General features: G+C 65.4%; 1 protein-coding gene across 2 annotated transcripts; it reads left to right on the top strand.

The window, feature by feature from the left end:
* The first annotated feature begins 3,756 nt into the window (after positions 1-3,756).
* On the top strand, positions 3,757-22,859 carry SYT3 (synaptotagmin 3). 2 transcript variants are annotated; one of them, XM_075914917.1, is made up of 10 exons: positions 3,757-3,890; positions 7,796-8,191; positions 9,019-9,185; positions 14,378-14,750; positions 14,980-15,532; positions 19,123-19,243; positions 19,750-19,921; positions 20,577-20,706; positions 20,901-21,007; positions 21,851-22,859. In XM_075914917.1, exons 3-9 carry the CDS (start codon positions 9,032-9,034, stop codon positions 20,982-20,984), a joined length of 1,587 nt encoding a protein of 528 aa, XP_075771032.1. In that variant the 5' UTR covers positions 3,757-3,890; positions 7,796-8,191; positions 9,019-9,031; the 3' UTR covers positions 20,985-21,007; positions 21,851-22,859. The 2 variants fall into 2 exon arrangements, with proteins under 2 accessions (XP_075771032.1, XP_075771033.1); XM_075914918.1 differs by lacking the exons at positions 3,757-3,890; positions 7,796-8,191; positions 9,019-9,185 and adding an exon at positions 12,417-12,572.
* Positions 22,860-23,694: the final 835 nt, after the last annotated feature.

Below are 23,694 nucleotides of genomic sequence, written 5' to 3'. Positions count from 1 at the left end.
CCCCTAACCCCCCTTCCAGCTCTCTGCAGCCCCCCACGCCCCTGCCTCCCACAAGGAGCAGCCCTGCAAACCGACCCCCTCCCCCGCTGGCAGGGCCTCGGCATTCCAGCCCCCCCCCCCCCCCGCGCTAATTCTCTCTGCGTCTCGGGAGATTAATTGGCGACTTGGCTAATTAAGTTAAAAGCTGAGGCAGGAGATGGAGCCGCAGACCGGCTGGGGGAGGGGGAGTTTGGAGTCAGAGCCCCCCTAGAGGGGAAATTCTGCCCCCCCCTCAATCAGCCGGGCCCTGCCCTGGGGCCAGGTGGGAGCCAGTGCCCCCTAGAAGGGAAAAGCCCTCCTGCCCCATTTCCACCCCTCAGCCAGCCAGGCCCTGGGGCCAGGTGGGAGCTGGCCCCCCACAGAAGGGACAGGCCCCTGCCCCATTCCCTGCCCCGAGCCAGCTAGGCCGGTCAGAGGGGACCTGGGCCCCTGTAGCGGGGAAAAGTCCCATGTCCCCCATTCCCTGCCCCCCAGTCCAGGTCAGCACCCACCCCAGGGCAGGGTTGGAGCCGGTGCCCCCTAGCGGGGCTGGGTGCCCCCCTCCCGAGCCAGCCAGGCCTTGCCCTGGGGACAGAGCCGGTGCCCCCAGAGGACACATTCCCATTCAGGGAACGCTGTGGGGTACAGTGGGGGCTGCTTATGGCGGGGAGCCCCGGGCAGGGGGAGGGAGGGTTAGCTAATGGGCTTGCACACCCACCCCCCCATCCCTGGCAGCCCTGGGCTCTGCGCTGCTGTCTGCCTTTAATTAAATGGCCTGTCTGGCTGGATGCCGGGGACACTGGGTGTCCGGGACCCCGTTAATGCCTCTTCAGGGACTGGTGCCAGGAGGTTGCGGCCACCTCTGGGGTGGGGCGTAGGCGAGGGAGTGGGATCTGGGCAGGGGAGGGGGGGGGGAAGAGGCAGGGACTGGGGCTGCCACCTGCCCTGAGCCCCCCAAGTCTCCTGCCCCTACCCCTGCCCAACTCCCTGCTCCCCCCCTTGACCCTGGTCCCCCCCATCCACTGGTCAGGTTGCCTGGCGCAGCCCTGGGGAAAAGATGCTGAATAGGCCCATTGCCACGGAGACCGTTTCCATGGAGACGGCCAGTCCTCACCCCCCTGCTGCCAGTCTTCCTGGAGGAGCTGTGGGCTGCATTGGAGGGGGGGTGCAGGGAAGGTGGGGACCGGGGGGTGGGAAGGGGGCAGGAGCCAGGACTCCTGGGTTCTCTGGCTGCTGGGTTGGAGCTGAGCCTGCACCCAGCAGCCCCCCGCCTCGTGCGTGCGCCAGAGCCCCAGGGCCGGGTAATTGCTCTTTCTCATGGCCGCTGCCCCCTCAGGCCCGGCTGTCACTTGGCATCAGCGCCCGGCGCGGAGACGGAGACGGGCAGGGAGCTGCCAGGCCGGCGTCTCCCCACTCGGCCACATGGCTGCCTCGCACGCAGGGACTCGCCCCCCCCCGTGTATTCACGGGGACTCACACGCTTGCCTCCCCCCTGTGGGCTGCCCAGCCCCCCCTTTTCCTGTGACCTCCCCTCTCTGCTCGGCTCCTGTAACACCCAACCCCCTTGGCCCTCTCCACACGCAGCCTGGCTCCCCTCACAACTTGTCTGTGCTCCCTGCGCTGCCCCATCCTGCTCTGGCCTGTGGGGTGCAGGCCATCCTGCTCTGGCCTGTGGGTGTGCAGGAGGGGGCGAAAGCTTGTGCCCCCCCAGCTCCCTGCCTCCCCCCACCTTTTGCAGCAGCACCCAGCGGTGTGCAGGTCCATGCACAGGGATGTCTTTCACACCGTCCTGACGCTACAGCCGTGCAAATCAATTGTGCGAGGGTGGGTGTGATTGTGAGCACACAAACCTGTCCTCGGCCCTGGTGGGGCCAAACTCCCCCCCCTTCACCCTGCCTGGCTCCAGGGCCCAGCCTAACAGCCGTGGCCCCTGCAGCCCCTCGCCGACACTAGCCCCATGGTGCACGCCCTGGTGCACGGAGCCCCTGTGTCTGGTGGCAAGCAGGCCTGGTGGGGATGGAAGGGCGGAGAAACACCCCCACCCGGCCACTCCAGGGATTTTGTCCTCCAGTCATGGCCCCCGTGGCTCCGACATGGCGACTGGCGGGTTCCTCACCGGTGGGCGTGTGCCAGCGGCAGGGGGACCCATGACCTTGCACACGTGTGTGTGTGTGCGCGCGTAACCGATAGCAGCCAGGTCTCTCCTCCCCAAGCCTGGCCAGCATCACCCCTCCCCACTGGCAGACCCCTCGCCCAACATGCAGCTGCCTCTGGGGGTGGGGGGCTGAGTACATGGGGACCCCCTGGCCAGGCAGTGATGCGGCCTCTCTGGGGTGTAGAGGTGGGGGGGGTAAGTGGGGACCCCTGGCCAGACAGTGCTGCGGCCTCTCTGGGGTGTGGGGGTGGGGGGTACGTGGGGACCCCTGGCCAGGCAGTGATGCGGCCTCTCTGGGGTGTGGGAGTGGGGGGGGTACGTGGGGACCCCTGGCCAGACAGTGCTGCGGCCTCTCTGGGGTGTGGGGGTGGGGGGGTAAGTGGGGACCCCTGGCCAGGCAGTGATGCGGCCTCTCTGGGGTGTGGGGGTGGGGGGGTAAGTGGGGACCCCTGGCCAGGCAGTGCTGCGGCCTCTCTGGGGTGTGTGGGTGGGGGGGTAAGTGGGGACCCCCATGCCAGGCAGTGATGCGGTCTCTCTGGGGTGTGGGGGTGGGGGGGGGGGTAAGTGGGGACCCCTGGCCAGGCAGTGCTGCGGCCCTCTCTGGGTGTGTGGGTGGGGGGGTAAGTGGGGACCCCCATGCCAGGCAGTGATGTGGTCTCTCTGGGGTGTGGGGGTGGGGGGGGGGTAAGTGGGGTCCCCCTGGCCAGGCAGTGATTCGGCCTCTCTGGGGTGTGGGAGTGGGGGGGTACGTGGGGACCCCCATGCCAGGCAGTGCTGCAGCCTCTCTGGGGTGTAGGGGTGGGGGGGTACGTGAGGACCCCATGCCAGGCAGTGCTGCGGCCTCTCTGAGGTGGGGGGGTGGGGGGGGTAAGTGGGGACCCCCCTGGCCAGGCAGTGCTGCGGCCTCTCTGGGGTGGGGGGGTGGGGGGGTAAGTGGGGACCCCCTGGCCAGGCAGTGCTGCGGCCTCTCTGGGGTGTGGGGGTGGGGGGGGTAAGTGGGGACCCCCTGGCCAGGCAGTGCTGCGGCCCTCTCTGGGGTGTGGGGGGTGGGGGGGTAAGTGGGGACCCCCTGGCCAGGCAGTGATGCGGCCTCTCTGGGGTGTGGGGGTGGGGGGGTAAGTGGGGACCCCCCTGGCCAGGCAGTGCTGCGGCCTCTCTGAGGTGGGGGGGTGGGGGGGTAAGTGGGGACCCCCTGGCCAGGCAGTGCTGCGGCCTCTCTGGGGTGGGGGGGGTGGGGGGGTAAGTGGGGACCCCCTGGCCAGGCAGTGCTGCGGCCTCTCTGGGGTGGGGGGTGGTGGGGGGTAAGTGGGGACCCCCTGGCCAGGCAGTGCTGCGGCCTCTCTGGGGTGGGGGGGGTGGGGGGGTAAGTGGGGACCCCCTGGCCAGGCAGTGCTGCGGCCTCTCTGAGGTGGGGGGCTGGGTTATGGGGGGACCCCTCGCTCCTCCCCCCACTCTGTGCGAGCCCCCCTGGTGCCCCCCTGGCTGGCCAGGCCGGGGGGGGGGGCGCTGCCTCGGGCTGGGGGTCCCGCATCTCCCCGCGGGCCCCCCCCCCTCCGCGCTTGGCGTCTCCGGCCGGGCGCGGGCTCCCCCTGGCGGCCGGCGCGGGCTCTGCGGGGGGACCCGGCACCTGCTCGGCTCTGCGCGCCGGGAGCGGGGGAGGCGCATCCGTCCCCGCGCAGCCGGCTCGGGTCGGGCGGCGGGGCTGGCGGCCCGGCAGGTAGGGAGCCGCCGAGGTGCGGGGGGCGCGCGGGGAGGGGGCTGCGGGGATTGCTGGCTTGGCGGAGAGAGACGGTGGGTGCGGGGAGAGGGGTGCATTGGGGGTGCGGGTGCAGGGGGAGGATATGGGGGGTGCGCGGGAGAGGGGTGCATTGGGGGTGCCGGTGCAGGGGGCGGATTTGGTGGGTGCGGGGAGAGGGGTGCATTGGGGGTGCCGGTGCAGGGGGCGGATTTGGGGGGGTGCGGGGAGAGGGGTGCATTGGGGGTGCGGGGTGCAGGGGGGCGGATTTGGGGGGTGCGGGGAGAGGGGTGCATTGGGGGTGCCGGTGCAGGGGGAGGATTTGGGGGGTGCGGGGAGAGGGGTGCATTGGGGGTGCCGGTGCAGGGGGAGGATTTGGGGGGTGCGGGGAGAGGGGTGCATTGGGGGTGCCGGTGCAGGGGGCGGATTTGGGGGTGCGGGGAGAGGGGTGCATTGGGGGTGCGGGTGCAGGGGGCGGATTTGGGGGGAGAGGGGTGCATTGGGGGTGCCGGTGCAGGGGGCGGATTTGGGGGGTGCGGGGAGAGGGGTGCATTGGGGGTGCGGGTGCAGGGGGCGGATTTGGGGGGAGTGATGAGGGGGGTGCATTGGAGATGCGGTTGCAGGGGGCAGATTTGGGGGGTGCAGGCAGAGGTGCATTGGAGGTGAGGATGCAGGGGGTGGATTTGGGGGATGCAGGGAGAGTGGTGAATTGGGGTGCAGGAGAGGTGGATTTGGGGGTGCAGAGAGGGGAGGAGTTCGGGGTGCATGGAGGGGAACTGGGGGTACATGAAGGTGGGGATGCAAGAGGGGAGACTTGGGGGTGCATGGAAGGAGGAGGTGGGGTGCATGGAGGTGTAGGTGCTGGAGGGTTTGGAGGCTGTAGGGGGGAGTTGGGGTTCAGGGATGGGAGTTGGGGGGTGCTCTGAAAGTGGAGGGTGCAGGGAGCAGATTTGGGACAATTAGGGAGGAAGGAGATGGGGTGCATAGAGGTTGGGGGGTGCAGAAGGGGGAGGATTTCAGGGGTGCAGGGAGGGGATGGGGTGCAGGGTCTCTAGCTGATCGGGGTGCGAAGTGGTGGGTTGCGGGGGGCTGGATGTTCTTTAGCCCAGGGGTCGGACGCTGGGGTCTGGTGGGTCTGCAGCTGGCGGGGGGAGGAGAGGATGTGTGGGGGAGGGATGCAAGGTCTCCTAGTGCCCGGTGCACCCCCACTTTGTCCACAGCAATGGGGGGGAGGGCGGAAGGGAAGCTCTGGGGGAAGGGAACGCTTGGAGGCTGCTGGCGGGGGGCTGTTGCACAGGAGTGGGGGGGCAGATGCACAGCAGTGGGGGGCTGCTGGAGCAGCTCCCGGCACAGCTGCGTGCAGGGGGCTTCCCCTTGTCCCCCCCCCCCAGCACAGGGTGTAATTAGGAGGCAGCCGCCTGTCAGCAGGGAGGGGGGGGGCTGCTCGACTCAGACAAGGGAGCCGCCTCCCGGGCGGCTGTTGTGACAACACGACGCTAATGTGATTAGGAGCAAAACCGGAGCCAGCCCGGACGTGAGTGTGCGAAAGCGCGAGTGTGCGCGAGTGTGCGACACCAGCGCCGCTCCGGCTGGCTGTCCGGGAGACAAAGGCTCTGTGTGTGTGGGGGGGGGGGGCTGCTCACGCTGGGTGTGTGCGAGAGAGCACTGGGGCAGGCGTGACACCGGGGCGGCGTGCGAGAGAGAGGGGGCGTGAGCATGCCATGGGCCCTGCTGCTCATGCTCTGCCGGGGGGGGGGCCCTCCAGTGGCGTCCCCTCCAGAGAGCCCCCCCGTGGCGCTGCGCGGTGCGGCGTGTGGCTGCGATTGTGTGTGACACGCCCCGGGTGGGGGGCAGCAGCCCCCCCACACCCCGCTCCCACCCAGCGCTCTGCCGGCAGGGATCAAGGCCTGTTTGTGTGATGGGCTGGGGACGTGGGGAGGCCTGTTCAGGATGGAGGGAGGGGGAGGGGGCACAGAGCTGGTCGGGGGGGGTTCCAAGACAGTCGGGCCCCCTGCTCTGACCCACCAGAGCCCCCTCCCCTCCGGGTGCCAGGACCCAGCCCCTCCCCCTCAAACACTGCAGCCCCGCCCCCCCCGCCAGGGCCAGGGAGAGGACCCTCGCTGCCCCCTCCCCTCTTGGAGCTGGGGAGAGCACCCAGGAGTCCTGCCGCTCTGTCCAGAACCAGGCCTGGCTGCCTTACGCCGGCCCCCCCCCGACCCTCCGCATCTGAGACGCTCCCAGGCCTGCTTGTTTGGGAGTCGGTTCTGGGCCTGCTGCGTCCCCGTCCCGTGGTGGCTGGGAAGCAGCCCCCCCCCCCTTCCTCCAGCCACCAGAGGATCTCCCTGGGGGGGGGGGGGGGGGGGAATTCCAGCTCCTGGCAGCAACAAGCGACATATCGACCCGGCTTGGCTGGGTTTGCCACACGGGCAGCTCTGGTTACTGGAGCCGGGGCTGGCTGGGACCAGGGACTCCCGTGTCCCCCCCCCCCCGTCTCTGTCCCTCTGGCGCCCCCCCCGGCAATCCCAAGGAGCCTCCTCAGGCTCAGGGTTCCCCACAGCGATGCCCCCCCCCGGCTGGTGTCAGACGCCTGCTCCCGGCTGCTGTGACCCCACGTGTCTGTTGCACCTTGTGTGTGTGTGTGGGCTCCTCTCCTTCCCCCGTGCGGCGCTGGTGCTGGTGACTCACCGGCGGGGGGGCCGCCGGGGCGGAGAAACCCCAGCCTGGGGCAGGGCCTGCACTCACGAGCCGGGCGCACGGGGAGCGGGGTCGCGGGTTCACGCGCGGGTGCCCAGCCTGGCACGTTTTGCACCCGCGTCGCACCGGGCCCGGCCTGCCTCCGCACGGGCGCGTGTCAGCGTGGCTGAGCAGGGCCAGCGTCCCAACGCGATGTGACAGGCAGCAGCTGCCCGGCCTGGGCCCCAGGGGCAGGGGCGGGGGGAGGAGGGTGACATGTGCTGGCCAGGCTGCTCCAGGTCCTCTGCTGGGCCTGGCGCGTCTCTGCCCCCCCCAGCTCTGCCCCTCCTACGGCCGGTAAGGCCCCTCCGCCCGCCCAGGGCCCCGGAGGCAGCTCGCTGTGCATGGGGGGGGGGGAGCCGCTGGCCTGGTACTTGGGTATTCAGGGCAGGCAAGAGCCCGAGCTGAGCCGAATGCGGCTGCAGCAGCGACACCTACGCTGGGACCTGGCAGGCCAGGCTGCTGCGACCGGGGGGTGGGAGTACGCCCGCCCCCGGCACACAGAGAGGGGCTACTCTCTGGAGAGGCAGGGACGGCACCCAGCCCTCCTCCTCCCGTGGGTCTGGCAGCGAGAGTCAGGGGAGAACCCAGGAGTCCCGGCTCCCTCCTGCTCTAACCACTAGCCCCCACTCCCCTCCTGGAGCTGGGGAGAGAACCCAGGAGTCCCGGCTCCCCCCTGCTCTAACCACTAGCCCCCACTCCCCTCCTGGAGCTGGGGAGAGAACCCAGGAGTCCTGGCTGCCCCCCTGCTCTAACCACTAGCCCCTACTCCCCTCCCAGAGCTGGGGAGAGAACCCAGGAGTCCTGGCTGCCCCCCTGCTCTAACCACTAGCCCCTACTCCCCTCCCGGAGCTGGGGAGAGAACCCAGGAGTCCTGGCTCCCAGCCCCCCTGCTGTAACCTACCAGGCCAGATGAGGGGTGGTGGATAGGGCTGAGGGGATACGGTGGAAGGGGAGGGGGGGTTTCTGAGGCTGGACGAAGGGGGGGAAGGTCGGGGAGGGGGGCAGGGCAGGGGGAAGTGGGTTTTGGAGATCATGAATAGTCTGGGGGAGTGGGGGAGGGGAGCTTCCTGGGGGCAGGGAGTGGGGCTGGGTCATGAGAGGAGGGGGCTGGGGTGCAGACACCTCCCTCTCATGAGCTCCTCCCCCCACAGGTGCCTGTGAATCGAGGGCCTTCCACCCCCACCCCACAGCTCCACCCAACACCCCCCCAGGAGACGCCTGTCTGAGCCGCGCCCCCCACCAATGGAAAGGCCTGGCCCCCCATCTCTCAGCTGGGGTCCTGCCCCCCTGGCCCTGTGAGCTGCCCCCCCCCCCCCCCCCCCCGTGGAGCATGGCTGGGCTGTGCTGCTGATCCCGGAGCTGCCAGAAGGGGGCGCCCGCCAGGGCCGGGCCCCGGTGCCGCATGGCTTTGGCGGTGCCCGCCATGGGAGACCTGGGCGCCCGCACCCGTCCCACGCAGACACCGGCTCGCCGGCACCGGTACTGACGCCCCAGCCAGCCCCCACACCGGCACCCCGAGCCGGCCGGAGACGGAGGCGGCTGAGCAGGTGAGTGGGGGCCGGGGGCGCAGATGGATAGGGGAGCATGGGGGAGCCCGTGGCGGGCGGCAGATGCGGGCGAGGGAGAGCTGGCCCATGCGACTGTGCGTGCACACGGGTCCACCAGCTGGTGCACAGCGGCGAGTGTGTGAGCCCATGCTGGTGTGTCAGTGCACAAGTCTTTGCACGTGGGCATAGCAGGTGCATGTGAGATTGCATGGCCCTGCGGGAGTAACCCTATGGGTATGCATGCCAGCCCACACTAGCATGTGGAAATGCACTTGTGTTTTTGTGGGCCTGCAAGTGTAAATGCACATCCGTTTGTGTGCGTGTGAATGTGCAAATGCATGCCTGTTTGTGTGCATGTGAATGTGCAAATGCATGCCTGTTTGTGTGTGCGTGCATGTGCAAATGCACACTTGTTTGTATGCGTGTGCATGTGCAAATGCAAGTGCTTTTGCGTAGATGTGCAAATGCACACCTGTTTGTGTGCACGTGCATGTGCAAATGCTCACTTGTTTGAGTGCATGTTCCTGTGCAAATGCACGTTTGTTTGGCCCTAAGAGTGTAGCTGTGCATGTGTGGTCATGTATGTGCAAAGGAGACATATACTTGAGCAGGTGTACAAATGCACACGTGCTTGTGTGGATGTGCATGTGCAAAAAGTGCACACGTTTGCGTGGGTGTGCACACCAGAGTGCAGCAGGTGTGTGCACATGGCTCACCCGGTCTCTGCCCAGCACAGGAGGACGCCCATGTGGGCACGCTGGCTGCTGGGGTGTGTTTAGGGAGGCGCCCCTCGGGCAGCTCACCGGCTCTCTCCCGGTGCTGGGCAGATGGTGCGGCACCATGTCAGGGGACTACGAGGAGGACGTGTGCCGCAGCGCCCTCACCCTGCTCAAGGAGCTCTGCTTCTCCCTGCGGGCGCTGGAGCAACATGAGAAATGCCTGGAATTCACCGACCTGCTGCGCAACCGTGGGCACCCCCCACCCACCGACTCGGGTAAGGGGCGGGCTCTGCTCCGGGGCGCGGGGTCACCTCTGTGTGGCAGCGAGTGCTGGGGTATTGTGGGGCACGTGGTCACGTCTACGTGTCAGCGAGAGCTGGGGTATTGTGGGGCACGTGGTCACCTCTACGTGTCAGCGAGTCCTGGGGTATTGTAGGGCACGTGGTCACCTCTACGTGTCAGCGAGTGCTGGGGTATTGTGGGGCACGTGGTCACCTCTACGTGTCAGCGAGTCCTGGGGTATTGTGGGGCACGTGGTCACCTCTACGTGTCAGCGAGTCCTGGGGTATTGTGGGGCACGTGGTCACCTCTACGTGTCAGCGAGTCCTGGGGTATTGTGGGGCACGTGGTCACCTCTACGTGTCAGCGAGTCCTGGGGTATTGTGGGGCACGTGGTCACCTCTACGTGTCAGCGAGTGCTGGGGTATTGTGGGGCACGTGGTCACCTCTACGTGTCAGCGAGTGCTGGGGTATTGTGGGGCACGTGGTCACCTCTACGTGTCAGCGAGTGCTGGGGTATTGTGGGGCACGTGGTCACCTCTACGTGTCAGCGAGTCCTGGGGTATTGTGGGGCACGTGGTCACCTCTACGTGTCAGCGAGTCCTGGGGTATTGTGGGGCACGTGGTCACCTCTACGTGTCAGCGAGTGCTGGGGTATTGTGGGGCACGTGGTCACCTCTACGTGTCAGCGAGTGCTGGGGTATTGTGGGGCACGTGGTCACCTCTACGTGTCAGCGAGTGCTGGGGTATTGTGGGGCACGTGGTCACCTCTACGTGTCAGCGAGTGCTGGGGTATTGTGGGGCACGTGGTCACCTCTACGTGTCAGCGAGTGCTGGGGTATTGTGGGGCACGTGGTCACCTCTACGTGTCAGCGAGTGCTGGGGTATTGTGGGGCACGTGGTCACCTCTACGTGTCAGCGAGTGCTGGGGTATTGTGGGGCACGTGGTCACCTCTATGTGTCAGCGAGTGCTGGGGTATTGTGGGGCACGTGGTCACCTCTACGTGTCAGCGAGTGCTGGGGTATTGTGGGGCACGTGGTCACCTCTACGTGTCAGCGAGTGCTGGGGTATTGTGGGGCACGTGGTCACGTCTACGTGTCAGCGAGTCCTGGGGTATTGTGGGGCACGTGGTCACCTCTACGTGTCAGCGAGTGCTGGGGTATTGTGGGGCACGTGGTCACCTCTACGTGTCAGCGAGTGCTGGGGTATTGTGGGGCACGTGGTCACGTCTACGTGTCAGCGAGTGCTGGGGTGTTGTGGGGCACGTGGTCACCTCTACGTGTCAGCGAGTGCTGGGGTATTGTGGGGCACGTGGTCACCTCTACGTGTCAGCGAGTCCTGGGGTATTGTGGGGCACGTGGTCACGTCTACGTGTCAGCGAGTGCTGGGGTATTGTGGGGCACGTGGTCACCTCTACGTGTCAGCGAGTCCTGGGGTATTGTGGGGCACGTGGTCACCTCTACGTGTCAGCAAGTGCTGGGGTATTGTGGGGCACGTGGTCACCTCTACGTGTCAGCGAGTGCTGGGGTATTGTGGGGCACGTGGTCACCTCTACGTGTCAGCGAGTGCTGGGGTATTGTGGGGCATGTGGTCACCTCTACGTGTCAGCGAGTGCTGGGGTATTGTGGGGCATGTGGTCACCTCTACGTGTCAGCGAGTGCTGGGGTATTGTGTGGGGAACATGGTCGATTGTGTCTCCATTGGTGCAATCTTGCGCAAAAGTGCCCACTTTTGCGCCAAAACTTGCTGCCTATCTACACTGGCGGGGAGTTCTTGCGCAAGAACACTGACGTTCTAATATATGAAATCAGGGCTTCTTGCGCAAGAACTGTGATGCTCCTGCTCAGGAATAAGCCCCCTTGCACAACTGTTCTTGCGCAAGAGGCCAGTGTAGACAGGCAACAAGAATTTCTTGCGCAAGAAAGCCCGATGGTTAAACTGGCCATCAGAGCTTTCTTCCGCAAGAGAGCGTCTACACTGGCACGGATGCTCTTGCGCAAAGGCACATGCCAGTGTAGACGCTCTCTTCTGGAAGAGTTTTTGCACAAGAACTCTTCCGCAAAAGAGTTCTTGCGCAAAATCATGCCAATGTAGACATAGCCGTCATGTCTACGTGTCAGCGAGTGCTAGGGTATTGTGTGGGACGTGGTCATGTCTACGTGTCAGCGAGTGCCAGGGTATTGTGTGGGACATGGTCATGTCTACGTGTCAGCGAGTGCTAGGGTATTGTGTGGGACGTGGTCATGTCTACGTGTCAGCGAGTGCTAGGGTATTGTGTGGGACATGGTCATGTCTACGTGTCAGCGAGTGCTAGGGTATTGTGTGGGACGTGGTCATGTCTACATGTCAGGGAGTGCTAGGGTATTGTGTGGGACGTGGTCATGTCTACGTGTCAGCGAGTGCTAGGGTATTGTGTGGGACATGGTCATGTCTACGTGTCAGCGAGTGCTAGGGTATTGTGTGGGACATGGTCATGTCTACGTGTCAGCGAGTGCTAGGGTATTGTGTGGGACGTGGTCATGTCTACGTGTCAGCCAGTGCTAGGGTATTGTGTGGGACGTGGTCATGTCTACGTGTCAGCCAGTGCTAGGGTATTGTGTGGGACATGGTCATGTCTATGTGTCAGCGAGTGCTAGGGTATTGTGTGGGACGTGGTCATGTCTACGTGTCAGCTAGTGCTAGGGTATTGTGTGGGACATGGTCATGTCTATGTGTCAGCGAGTGCTAGGGTATTGTGTGGGACGTGGTCATGTCTACGTGTCAGCGAGTGCTGAGTTATTGTGTGGGACATGGTCGCGTCTACGTGTCAGCGAGTACTGGGGTATTGTGCGGGGGATGTGGTCATGTCTACATTCTAGCAAGTGCTGGGGTATTGTGGGGGGACATGGTCATGTCTACGTGTCAGCGAGAGCTGGAGTATTGTGTGGGGAGTGTGGTCATGTCTACGTTCCAGCAAGTGCTGGGGTATTGTGGGGGACGTGGTCATGTCTACGTTCCGAGGAGTGCTGGAGTATTGTGGGGGGACATGGTAATGTCTACGTGTCAGCGAGTGCTAGGGTATTGTGGGGGATGTGGTCACCTCTACGCGTCAGCGAGTGCTGGAGTATTGTGCAGGGAATGTGGTCATGTCTACGTGTCAGCAAGTGCTGGAGCATTGTGGGGGATGTGGTTATGTCTATGTGTCAGTGAGTTCTGGGGTATTGTGCGGGGAACATGGGTATGCCTGTGTTCCAGCGAGTGCTGGGGTATTATCGGGGAAGGTGGTCATGTCCAGCGATCGACAAGCTGCGATGAGAGCTACTCACCAGTCCCGTACCGCGCATGTGCGCAGCGCTGGTGAATGGGGCACACAGAGCGACTGACTGAAATCTACTCGCCATGGGTGAGTAGGAACAGCGGTGTGTCGAGGCCTGGTCATGTCTATGTGTCAGTGAGTGCTGGGGTATTGTGGGGGACATGGTCACATCTATATTCCAGGGAGTGGTGGGGTATTGTGACAGAGATGTGGTCATGTCTGTGTTCCAGGCAGCGATCAGATATTGTGCATGTGTGCATGGGGGTGTATGGTCATGTCTATGTTCCAAGGGCATTGGAATATTACCAGAGATGTGATTATGTCCGTGTTCCAAGAGAGTGTTGGGTGTCGTGAATGGGCGTGGTCGTGTCTACGTTTTAGGGAGTATTGCGATATTGTGGGGGGACGTGGTCACGTCCACGTTCCAGGGGTGTTTGTGTATTGTAGCAGGATGTGGTTGTGTCTATATTCCAGGGGGCATTGGGGTATTGTAGGAAGTTGTGGTCATGTCTGTGTTCCTGGGACATTACAAGGACATGTGGTCATGTCTGTATTCCAGAAGGTGTTGGGATATTGTGCGTGGGGGGATGTGGTCATGTCTACATTCCAACAGAGATTGTAATATTACAAGGGACATGGTTATATCTACAGTCCAGGCAGTGATGGGCTGTTGTGGGAGGTCATGGTTATGTCTAGGTTTCAGGCGATGAGGTTATCCCAGGTGGATGTGGTCAGACCTACGTTCTAGAGTGTGCTAAGATATTATGTGGGGACGTGGTCGTGTCTACATTCCAGATGTCATTGAGACATTGTGTGTGCGTGTGTGGGGGATGTGATCGTATCCGTGTTCCAAGAGGGGTCAGAATATTACCGGGGACATGGTCATGTCTGCGTTGCAAGCAGCAGTGGGATATTACAGTAGGACACGTTCCAAGAGGTATAAAGGTATTAGAGGGGAAGTGGCCACGTTGACGTTACAGGCAGAGGTGGGATATTACAGTAGGACACGTTCCAAGAGGTATAAAGGTATTAGAGGGGAAGTGGCCACATCGACGTTACAGGCAGAGGTGGGATATTACAGGAGGACACGTTCCAAGAGGTATAAAGGTATTAGAGGGGAAGTGGCCACGTTGACGTTACAGGCAGAGGTGGGATATTACAGTAGGACACGTTCCAAGAGGTATAAAGGTATTAGAGGGGAAGTGGCCACGTCGACGTTACAGGCAGAGGTGGGATATTACAGGAGGACACGTTCCAAGAGGTATAAAGGTATTAGAGGGGAAGTGGCCACGTTGACGTTACAGGCAGAGGTGGGATATTACAGGAGGACACGTTCCAAGAGGTATAAAGGTATTAGAGGGGAAGTGGCCACGTTGATGTTACAGGCAGAGGTGGGATATTACAGTAGGACACGTTCCAGGAGGTATAAAGGTATTAGAGGGGAAGTGGCCACGTCGACATTACAGGCAGAGGTGGGATATTACAGATACGTTCCAAGAGGTATAAAGGTATTAGAGGGGAAGTGGCCACATCGACGTTACAGGCAGAGGTGGGATATTATAGACACATTCCAAGAGGTATAAAGGTATTAGAGGGGAAGTGGCCACGTCGACGTTACAGGCAGAGGTGGGATATTATAGGAGGACACGTTCCAAGAGGTATGGCGCTATTAGAGAGCATGTGGCCACGTCTTTGTCCCCAGCGGTGGCTGGAGGCTGCTGGGGAACGTGGTTGTCCATGTTCCTGGCCGTGATGGGACACTGTGTGAGGGACGCAGTCCTGTCTTTGTGCCATGAGGCTTGGGGGGCGGAGGGGAGGGTGATGGGAGGATAGGGCCTCCAGCGTGCCTCTCCGTGTCCCCTCCCGCTGCTCACAGCTTCTGCCCCGCACAGACATCTCCGTCAGCCTGCTGTCCGTCATTGTCACCTTCTGCGGCATCGTGCTGCTGGGCGTCTCGCTCTTTGTTTCCTGGAAGCTATGCTGGATCCCCTGGCGGGATAAGGGGGCTGCGCCGGCGCCACGCAAGGACCATGGCCACCTGCACCACTCACCCTTCGGTGACCTGCTGGTGGAGCGCGTCGAGCTGGGGCCTGAGATGCCCGAGCGCTCCTACCTCGACATGGACTCCTACCCCGAGGCCAGTCTCAAGCTGAGCCAGACCTCGCCCGACCTGCCGGTGGAAGGGCAGGGCGTGGCAAAGGAAGCCGGTGGCTTGCCCAATGCACACTCCCACCAGCAGGTGGCCACGTTGGTGCCCACGCCCAGGTGAGGCCAGGAAAGGACATGGCATGGGAGGGGGCAGCAAGGGGGAGTCTGTCTTGGGTGGCAGCGGAGTACCTGGGCCTGGCTGGGGGGACAGCCCTGGGCCTAGGAAGGTCATGGGAGGTGCTGCGGAGTGTGGGGACTCAGTGGGGTGTAGCTATGGGCCTGTCCCGGGGTGGGTTGACTCCCCCCATGGTCTCAGCGTGTCCTTCCCAACTTCCGCCGCCGGCAGGTACAACACCCTGCCGCGCCCTGTGACGCAGCAGCTGTCCAGCCCGGACGTGGGTGGCCACGGTGGCGAGGACAAGCCGGAGCAGGCTACTAGCATCGGGCAGATCAAACCGGAGCTGTACAAGCAGCGCCTGGGCGAGGCAGAGCACCGCAAGGCCGAAGCTCCCCCGTGCGGGCGCATCAGCTTCGCGCTGCGCTACGCCTACGCCTCCGAGCAGCTGGTGGTGAAGATCCTGCGGGCGCTGGACCTGCCGGCCAAGGACGCTAACGGCTTCTCTGATCCCTACGTCAAGATGTACCTGCTCCCGGACCGCAAGAAGAAGTTCCAGACCAAGGTGCATCGCAAGACGCTCAACCCCGTCTTCAACGAGACATTCAGCTTCAACGTCCCCTTTGCCGAGCTGCCCGGGCGCAAGCTGCACTTCAGCGTCTACGACTTCGACCGCTTCTCCCGCCACGACCTCATTGGGCAGGTGGTGCTGGACAACTTGCTGGAGATGGCGGAGCGGGATGACGAGACGCCCATCTGGAGGGATATCCTGGAGGCCAGCTCGGTGCGTGGGACCATGGGGCGGGAGAGGGTTGGGGGAGGGGTTGACCCCATCTCGGTTCAGCTGTGCTCTCCACTTCAACCCGACCTTAACTTAAGCCAACCCCCACCCAACTCAATGTTCAATCTGCCCAGTCTACATTCAACCCAACCCAACCAGAACTCAACCCAACCCCCACCCAACTCAACGTTCAATCTGCCCAGTCTATATTCAACCCAACCTGACCAGAACTCAACCCAACCCCCACCCAACTCAACGTTCAATCTGCCCAGTCTACATTCAACCCAACCCAACCAGAACTCAACCCAACCCCCACCCAACTCAACGTTCAATCTGCCCAGTCTATATTCAACCCAACCTGACCAGAACTCAACCCAACCCCCACCCAACTCAACGTTCAATCTGCCCAGTCTATATTCAACCCAACCTGACCAGAACTCAACCCAACCCCCACCCAACTCAACGTTCAATCTGCCCAGTCTATATTCAACCCAACCTGACCAGAACTCAACCCAATCCCCACCCAACTCAACGTTCAATCTGCCCAGTCTATATTCAACCCAACCTGATCAGAACTCAACCCAACCCCCACCCAACTCAACGTTCAATCTGCCCAGTCTATATTCAACCCAACCTGACCAGAACTCAACCCAATCCCCACCCAACTCAACGTTCAATCTGCCCAGTCTATATTCAACCCAACCTGATCAGAACTCAACCCAACCCCCACCCAACTCAATGTTCAATCTGCCCAGTCTATATTCAACCCAACATGACCAGAACTCAACCCAAACCCTCTCAATTCAACTGAACCTTAAGACAACCCAATCCAAATTCAAGTCCAACTCACCCCGATCCAACCAAGACTCAACTTGGCTCCGCTCCGGTTCTCAACTCCAACCCAACCCGAGCCCTAACCCAAGCCAGACTTAACTCAGTTGCACTCCAAACTGAAGCCAGCTCAGCCTGGAACCAGGGTAAGGAAACGCGCATCTGGAGGGGCACCCTGCAGCCAGCTCGGTGCATGAGCCCCCGGGGAGATGGGGGACGTGGGCAACAGGGGAGACTGACGCAGCCCAACCTCCAGTCTGTGTCAGCTCAGTTCAACCCCATTCCCAAAGCTCCACCCCAGCCCAGCCCCAGGGCAGACCCACCAACTCAGTCCAACTTCCGTTCCTGCCCCACAGCCCCCAGCCAAACTCAGGCAGCCCAGGCCGGCTCCCCAGCCCAACCTGCGAGACCCACACCCGGCCGGTGAACGGGAGGGGAAGCCCAGAGCAGGACACCCCCGGGGCCAGTTGGGTTACAGCCCAGGGAGATGAGAGAGGCAATTCGGGGGGATCCCAACCCACGGGTCGGATGCTGCCTTCAGAGTGTGTGTGGGGGGGTGTCAGCCTGGCGAGGGATGTAGGATCTAACTGACTCCATCCTGCCCCTCCCCCCAGCTCCTCCGACCCAATTCTGCTGCGATTTCCAGCCTGGGTGGTTTTGAATGTTTTAGCTGAATGTCTTGTTCATGACACTGACGAGTAATTAGAGCAGCCAGGTGGGTGTGCTCCCCTCCCCCGCCCAGCCCTGCCGGTGCCCCCGCCAGCCCAGGCCTGCCCCCCCAGCCCTGCCGGTGCCCCCTCCCTCCCGACCGCAGCCCCCGCCAGCCCAGGCCTGCCCCCCAGCCCTGCCGGTGCCCCCTCCCTCCCGACCGCAGCCCCCGCCAGCCCAGGCCTGCCCCCCCAGCCCTGCCGGTGCCCCCTCCCTCCCGACCGCAGCCCCCGCCAGCCCAGGCCTGCCCCCCCAGCCCTGCCGGTGCCCCCTCCCTCCCGACCGCAGCCCCCGCCAGCCCAGGCCTGCCCCCCCAGCCCTGCCGGTGCCCACTCCCTCCCGACCGCAGCCCCCGCCAGCCCAGGCCTGCCCCCCCAGACCTGCCGGTGCTCCCTCCCTCCCAACCCGCAGTCCCCCAACCCCGCTGGTGTCTCTCACCCCCAACCTGCAACCCCTGCCAGCCCAGCCCTGGCTCCCAGCCCCCCCCCCCCCCCACTCCTGCCAGCCAGTGTGACGCCCCTTCTCCGGGGGGGGCTGCAGGCCGTGCTGCAGGGAACAGGCCCGGGGACTGTAGGGGGCGGGGTCCCAGCTCCCCCCGTTTGGATTCTGGGGCCGGACCGGGAGCTGCAGATGGATTTGGGGAGCGTGCGGGGGAGGGGAGATGGGGGGGCAGGCTCGGCTCCCGTGTGCTGGTTCAGGCCCTTCCCATGTGTGGGTCGCTCGGGCCGCTGCCCCCCGTCCTAGGGGTGACCCAGCTGGGGTGTGCAGCGCTGCAGGGAGCGCTCGGGGGACAGATGGACACAGGCCTCCTCTTCAGCCTCCCCCGCCCTTTCGCTCACCTGGAAATCAGCTGACTTCCAGTAGCTCAAACCCCAAGCAGCATCGCAATTGATGGCAATTGCATTTGATCCCCGAGGAGAGACGTGTGGGGCTGGGAGAAGAGCGGGGGGGGGAGGGGCTGTAGGCTGGGAATGAGGGGTGCTGGCAGGGCTTGGGGGCTGCGGGTGGGAGTGGGAGTGGAGGGCACCGGCTGGACTGGGGGGCTGGGGGGCTGCGGGTGGGAGTGGGGGGCACCGGCTGGACTGGGGAGCTGGGGGGCTGCGGGTGGGAGTGGGGGCACCGGCAGGGCTGGGCTGGCAGGGGTTGCGGGCCGAGCTGGGGGGAAGGGCTGGGCTGGCAGGGGCTGAGGGGTGGGAGTGAGGGGCACCGGCTGGGCTGGGCTGGGGGGCTGGGCTGGCAAGGGCTGCAGGCAGAAATGGGGGGCGGGGCTGGGCTGGCAGGGGCTGTGGGGCGGAAGTGGGGGCACCGGCTGGGCTGGGGGGCTGGGCTGGCAAGGGCTGCAGGCAGAAATGGGGGGCGGGGCTGGGCTGGCAGGGGCTGTGGGGCGGGAGTGGGGGCACCGGCTGGGCTGGGGGGCTGGGCTGGCAAGGGCTGCAGGCAGAAATGGGGGGCGGGGCTGGGCTGGCAGGGGCTGTGGGGCGGGAGTGGGGGCACCGGCTGGGCTGGGGGGCTGGGCTGGCAAGGGCTGCAGGCAGAAATGGGGGGCGGGGCTGGGCTGGCAGGGGCTGTGGGGCGGGAGTGGGGGCACCGGCTGGGCTGGCAGGGGCTGTGGGGCAGGAGTGGGGGCACCGGCTGTGCTGGCAGGGGCTGTGGGGCAGGAGTGGGGGCACCGGCTGGGCTGGCAGGGGCTGTGGGGCGGGAGTGGGGGCGGGGCTGGGCTGGCAGGGGCTGTGGGGCGGGAGTGGGGGCACAGCTGGGCTGGGGGCTGCGGGTTGGCGCTGGGGGGCACCGCGTGGGGGTCACGCGACTCCGGGGAGCCGGCCGCGGTGTCTCGGCCGCGTTGCTCTCGCCGCCCATGCTGGGGGGGGGCGGTGGCCCGGCGCCAGGGACTGTAACACGCGGGCTGGGCTGGCGCCCGGGGCCAAGGGCCATTAATATTCATGGGCAGGAAATAGCTGCGGCCTGGTAAAGGGGCATGAAATATTCAGGCCGGGGAGGCGCTGGCGGGTGGGGCTCAGGGCCTGCCCCCTCTGACCTCCCTGTGCTCCCTGCAGGAGAAGGCCGACCTGGGGGAGGTGAACTTCTCCCTCTGTTACCTGCCCACCGCTGGCCGCCTGACTGTGACCATCATCCGGGCCTCCAACCTCAAAGCCATGGACCTGACGGGCTTCTCAGGTGGGGCTCAGTGGGTCTGAGCTGGGGGCGGGGTCAGAGGGGTGAGGGCTCGGGGGCGGGGCCAGAGGACTGAACTGGGGGCAGGGTCAGAGGGGTGAGGGCTCGGGGGCGGGGCCAGAGGACTGAGCTGGGGGCGGGGTCAGAGGGGTGAGGGCTCGGGGGCGGGGCCAGAGGACTGAACTGGGGGCGGGGTCAAAGGGGTGAGGGCTCCGGGGGAGGGGTGAGAGGACTGAGCTGGGGGCGGGGTCAGAGGGGTGAGGGCTCGGGGGGAGGGGTCAGAAGACCGAGCTGGGGGCGGGGTCAGAGGGGTGAGGGCTCGGGGGGAGGGGTCAGAGGACCGAGCTGGGGGCGGGGTCAGAGGGGCAGCGGGGGAGGGGAAGGAGGCAGTGGGGGGCTGGCTGGGATGGTTAGATGGGGTGCTACTGAGGGGGGAAGGCGATGAAGGGGTGGCGGTGGGGGGGGCTGTTCCGGACCAGAGGGCACAGAGCTGGGAACTGCCCCCCCAGACCCCTACGTCAAGGCCTCGCTGATGTGTGAGGGGCGGCGGCTGAAGAAGCGCAAGACGTCCATCAAGAAGAACACCCTGAACCCCAGCTACAACGAGGCGCTCGTCTTCGACATGCCGCACGAGAACGCCGAGCACGTCAGCCTCACCATCACCGTCATGGACTACGACTGGTGAGGGGCGCGGGCGGGGAGGGGGGCACCTTCCCCCTCTGGCTCTGGGAATGGGGGGTGGGGCTGTTGGCCTAGAATTGGGGGGCGGGCTGGGAGCCAAGGCTCCTGGTGCTGGGGCCTAGTGGTTAGAGCAGGGGGCTGGGAGTCGGGACTCCAGGGTTCTCTCCTGGTGCTGGGGCCTAGTGGTTAGAGCAGGGGGCTGGGAGTCGGGACTCCGGGGTTCTTTCCTGGTGCTGGGGTCTAGTGGTTAGAGCCTGGGGCTGGGAGCCGGGATTCCGGGGTTCTCTGCTGGTGCTGGGGTCTAGTGGTTAGAGCCTGGGGCTGGGAGTCGGGACTCCGGGGTTCTCTCCCGGTGCTGGGGCCTAGTGGTTAGAGCCTGGGGCTGGGAGCCGGGACTCCGGGGTTCTCTCCTGGTGCTGGGGTCTAGTGGTTAGAGCAGGGTCTGGGAGCCGGGACTCCGGGGTTCTCTCCTGGTGCTGGGGTCTAGTGGTTAGAGCCTGGGGCTGGGAGCCGGGACTCCGGGGTTCTCTCCTGGTGCTGGGGCCTAGTGGTTAGAGCCTGGGGCTGGGAGCCGGGACTCCAGGGTTCTCCCCTGGCGCCAGGGCGGGCGCTGGGGGGCGGGCGGGGACCAGCACCGACCGGCCTGTCTCCCCAGCATCGGGCACAACGAGGTGATCGGGATGTGCCGCGTGGGCAGCGACGCGGAGGGGCCGGGCCGGGAGCACTGGGCCGAGATGCTGGCCAACCCCCGCAAACCCATCGAGCACTGGCACCAGCTGGTGGAGGTAATGGGGGAGATGGAGGGGGGCTGTCGGGAGGGGGTTGTGGGGCTGGGCAGGGGTGCACAAGGGGGCAGGAGGGCTTTGTGCTGTGGGACCAGGTGGGGGAGGGGCCTGGGAGATGGGACTGCGGGGGGCGGAGGGAGGGGCACTGGTGCCAGCTCTGACTTCTCCTCCCCCCCCCCACTTACCCCCCCCAGGAGAAAACCCTGAACAGCTACATGTCCAAGAGTGCGCAGCGTGACAAGCCCAGCATCGTGGTGGAGGGTGTCCACTCGGACTAGGCCCCCCAGAACCCCCTCGGGCTGTGAGTATCTGGGGGGGCAGGGGCTGCGGGGGGGAGGGGCAGGGGCTGCGGGCAGGAGGGAGGGGCCCCGACAGGGCTGGGGGTGGGAGGGAGAAGCCCCAGCAAGGTGGGAGGGGGTGCAGGGGCTGTAGGCAAGAGGGCGGGGCCCCAGCAGGCTGGGGGGGGCAGGGGCTGCAGGCAGGAGGGAGGGAGAAGCCCCAGCAAGGTGGGAGGGGGTGCAGGGGCTGTAGGCAAGAGGGCGGGGCCCCGGCAGGCTGGGGGGGGCAGGGGCTGCGGGCAGGAGGGAGGGCCCCCGACAGGGCTGGGGGTGGGAGGGAGAAGCCCCAGCAAGGTGGGAGGGGGTGCAGGGGCTGTAGGCAAGAGGGCGGGGCCCCGGCAGGCTGGGGGGGGCAGGGGCTGCGGGCAGGAGGGAGGGGCCCCGGCAGGGCTGGGGGTGGGAGGGAGAAGCCCCAGCAAGGTGGGAGGGGGTGCAGGGGCTGTAGGCAAGAGGGCGGGGCCCCGGCAGGCTGGGGGGGGCAGGGGCTGCGGGCAGGAGGGAGGGAGAAGCCCCAGCAAGGTGGGAGGGGGTGCAGGGGCTGTAGGCAAGAGGGCGGGGCCCCGGCAGGCTGGGGGGGGCAGGGGCTGCGGGCAGGAGAGAGGGGCCCCGGCAGGGCTGGGGGTGGGAGGGAGAAGCCCCGGCGGGGGGGGGGGGGGAGCGGGGGCTGCGGGCAGGAGGGAGGGGCCCCGGCAGGGCTGGGGGTGGGAGGGAGAAGCCCCGGCGGGGGGGGGGGGGGGAGCGGGGGCTGCGGGTAGGAGTGAGGGGCCCGGCAGGGCTGAGCGGAGTCTCTCTCTCTCCCCCCCCAGGTTTGTGGCTGTGCTCCCTGGTTCTGGGCTGTTCTGCGTGTCCAGGGGGAGGTGCCATCCAGTTCTGTGTGTCAGTGGGGGGGCAGCGGTGGGGGGGGTGTCACCTTTTCTCAAAGCCATAGGAGAAGCCAGGACCAAGCTGTCTCCAAACACCCCCCCGGAGCCGGTTTGTGGCGGGGAGGGCACAGGCTGGGATCCCCCTCTGTGCATGTTATCCAGTGGGGGGGGCCCCGCCCCTTGGGGGGGGTCAGGATGTCGCTGTAGGCACACCCACGCACTGTGAACCCAGGTGTCCGGGGTCTGCACCCCCTTGCGGAGAGGAACCAGGACCCTTTGGCTGGCTCTTTCCACACCCCGTGTGCCCCCCGCTACCCCCCCGGTCTGTGCTGAGAGGAGCCCCCTGCACTGATGGACCCATCGGGGGGGCTGGGCTTCCTCTGGAATGGGAGTCACGCCCCCCCCCCGAGGAGACTTCCTGCTTGAGCTAGACTGGGGGGGGAATGTGTGCGTCTCCCTTCCCCCCCACCTCCAAAACACGTCTCTTTGTTGTTTGCATGAACGTGATTCCCCCCCCCCCCGTGTGTGTGTGTGGGGAAGGCGGAGAACCCAGGCATCCGGGTGCCCCCCAAGAATGGGGGGGATAGTGGGGGCAGGGAATCCATCTCGGAGCATCCAGCTCATGTCTCCTGCCCCCCCCACGCATGTCTGTGCGTTTGTCCGTCCGCCTTTCTCCCTGTCCGTCCGTCCCCCGAGCAACCGTCCTGGGTCTTTGTTGTTAAGTGTTTCGGGGGGGAAAAAGCAACCCCCCTGCTCCCCCTGCTCCCCCCGGACCAAGTGGAAACCCCTCTGGAAAAGCCATAGACCCCCGCCCGCCCCCCCACGCCTGGGGCCAGGGCACCCGGCCTCCGGGGAAGGGAGCAGGCGCGGTTCTGTCCATACCATCTGCAATAGCATCACGGGAACTCGGATCTGCTGCTAACGTGACCTTAATAAACCTGGTGAGAGGTGACGGCTGGACCCTGGCGTCTCCCTGTCTCCCACGGGGGCCCCCAACTTCCATGGGGCCCTCTCTCCCCCACCCTGCTGCAGTGACACCCTGCCCCCTGCTGTCCCACCAGTCCTCGCTTGCAAAGGGCGCCCCCTGCCCCTCATCTGGCCCCAGCAGGGCACCTGTCCCCTGTGGGGGGGTGCCCCCCCCCGGGATCCCAGCAGTGTGTGTATACGGAGGGTGGGGGAAGGGGGCCTGGGTTTGATCCACAGCCAGGGAGCTGCTGGCAGGTAAGTTACCCTGCTGGTGAGCGTTAAAGGGAGCGAAAGCAGGGCCCCCCGCCCCAGGGGGTTACTACGGCCAGGTCCTGTCTTGAGGTGGGGGGGCCAGACCCAGTGACTTTTCATGGCCCCTTTCTGCCCCGGGTTTCTATGATTTTGTGCGCTGGCTCACGAGCCTGGTGCACCTCCCAGCGCACGGCTTCCTCGCACGAGGGCTCCCCTTGCACAGCCATGGGCCCTGGAGTGGGGGGCGGGGCCCAGGGCTGATTGTGCCGACTCACCCAGGAGCCGGCGGCAGCCTTGGGGGCCCAGCCAGGCCCCGCTTCCACCTTTGTCCTGGCCACCACCTGCCCTGGCTCAGGGTACAAAGGGCATCAGCCGGCATGTACATGGGGGGCGGCTGGAGCAGCCTCCTGCAGTGGGAGTCATGCCCCAAATCCCCATCCCCGCCTAGGGATTGGGGTAGTGCCCAGGGAAACTGAGGCACACACCCAGGGTTACTATAGGACAGTAGAGCTCACATGCACCAGAACATCCCCTGCAGCGGCGAGTCCCCCTGGAGGCTGAAGGGCAGG

This window comes from Pelodiscus sinensis, unplaced genomic scaffold (genome assembly GCF_049634645.1).
Source record: "Pelodiscus sinensis isolate JC-2024 unplaced genomic scaffold, ASM4963464v1 ctg59, whole genome shotgun sequence".
NCBI classification, from domain to species: domain Eukaryota; kingdom Metazoa; phylum Chordata; order Testudines; family Trionychidae; genus Pelodiscus; species Pelodiscus sinensis.
The sequence above is the reverse complement of the archived record's forward strand: the minus strand, read 5'-3'. Positions and strand labels throughout refer to the sequence as shown.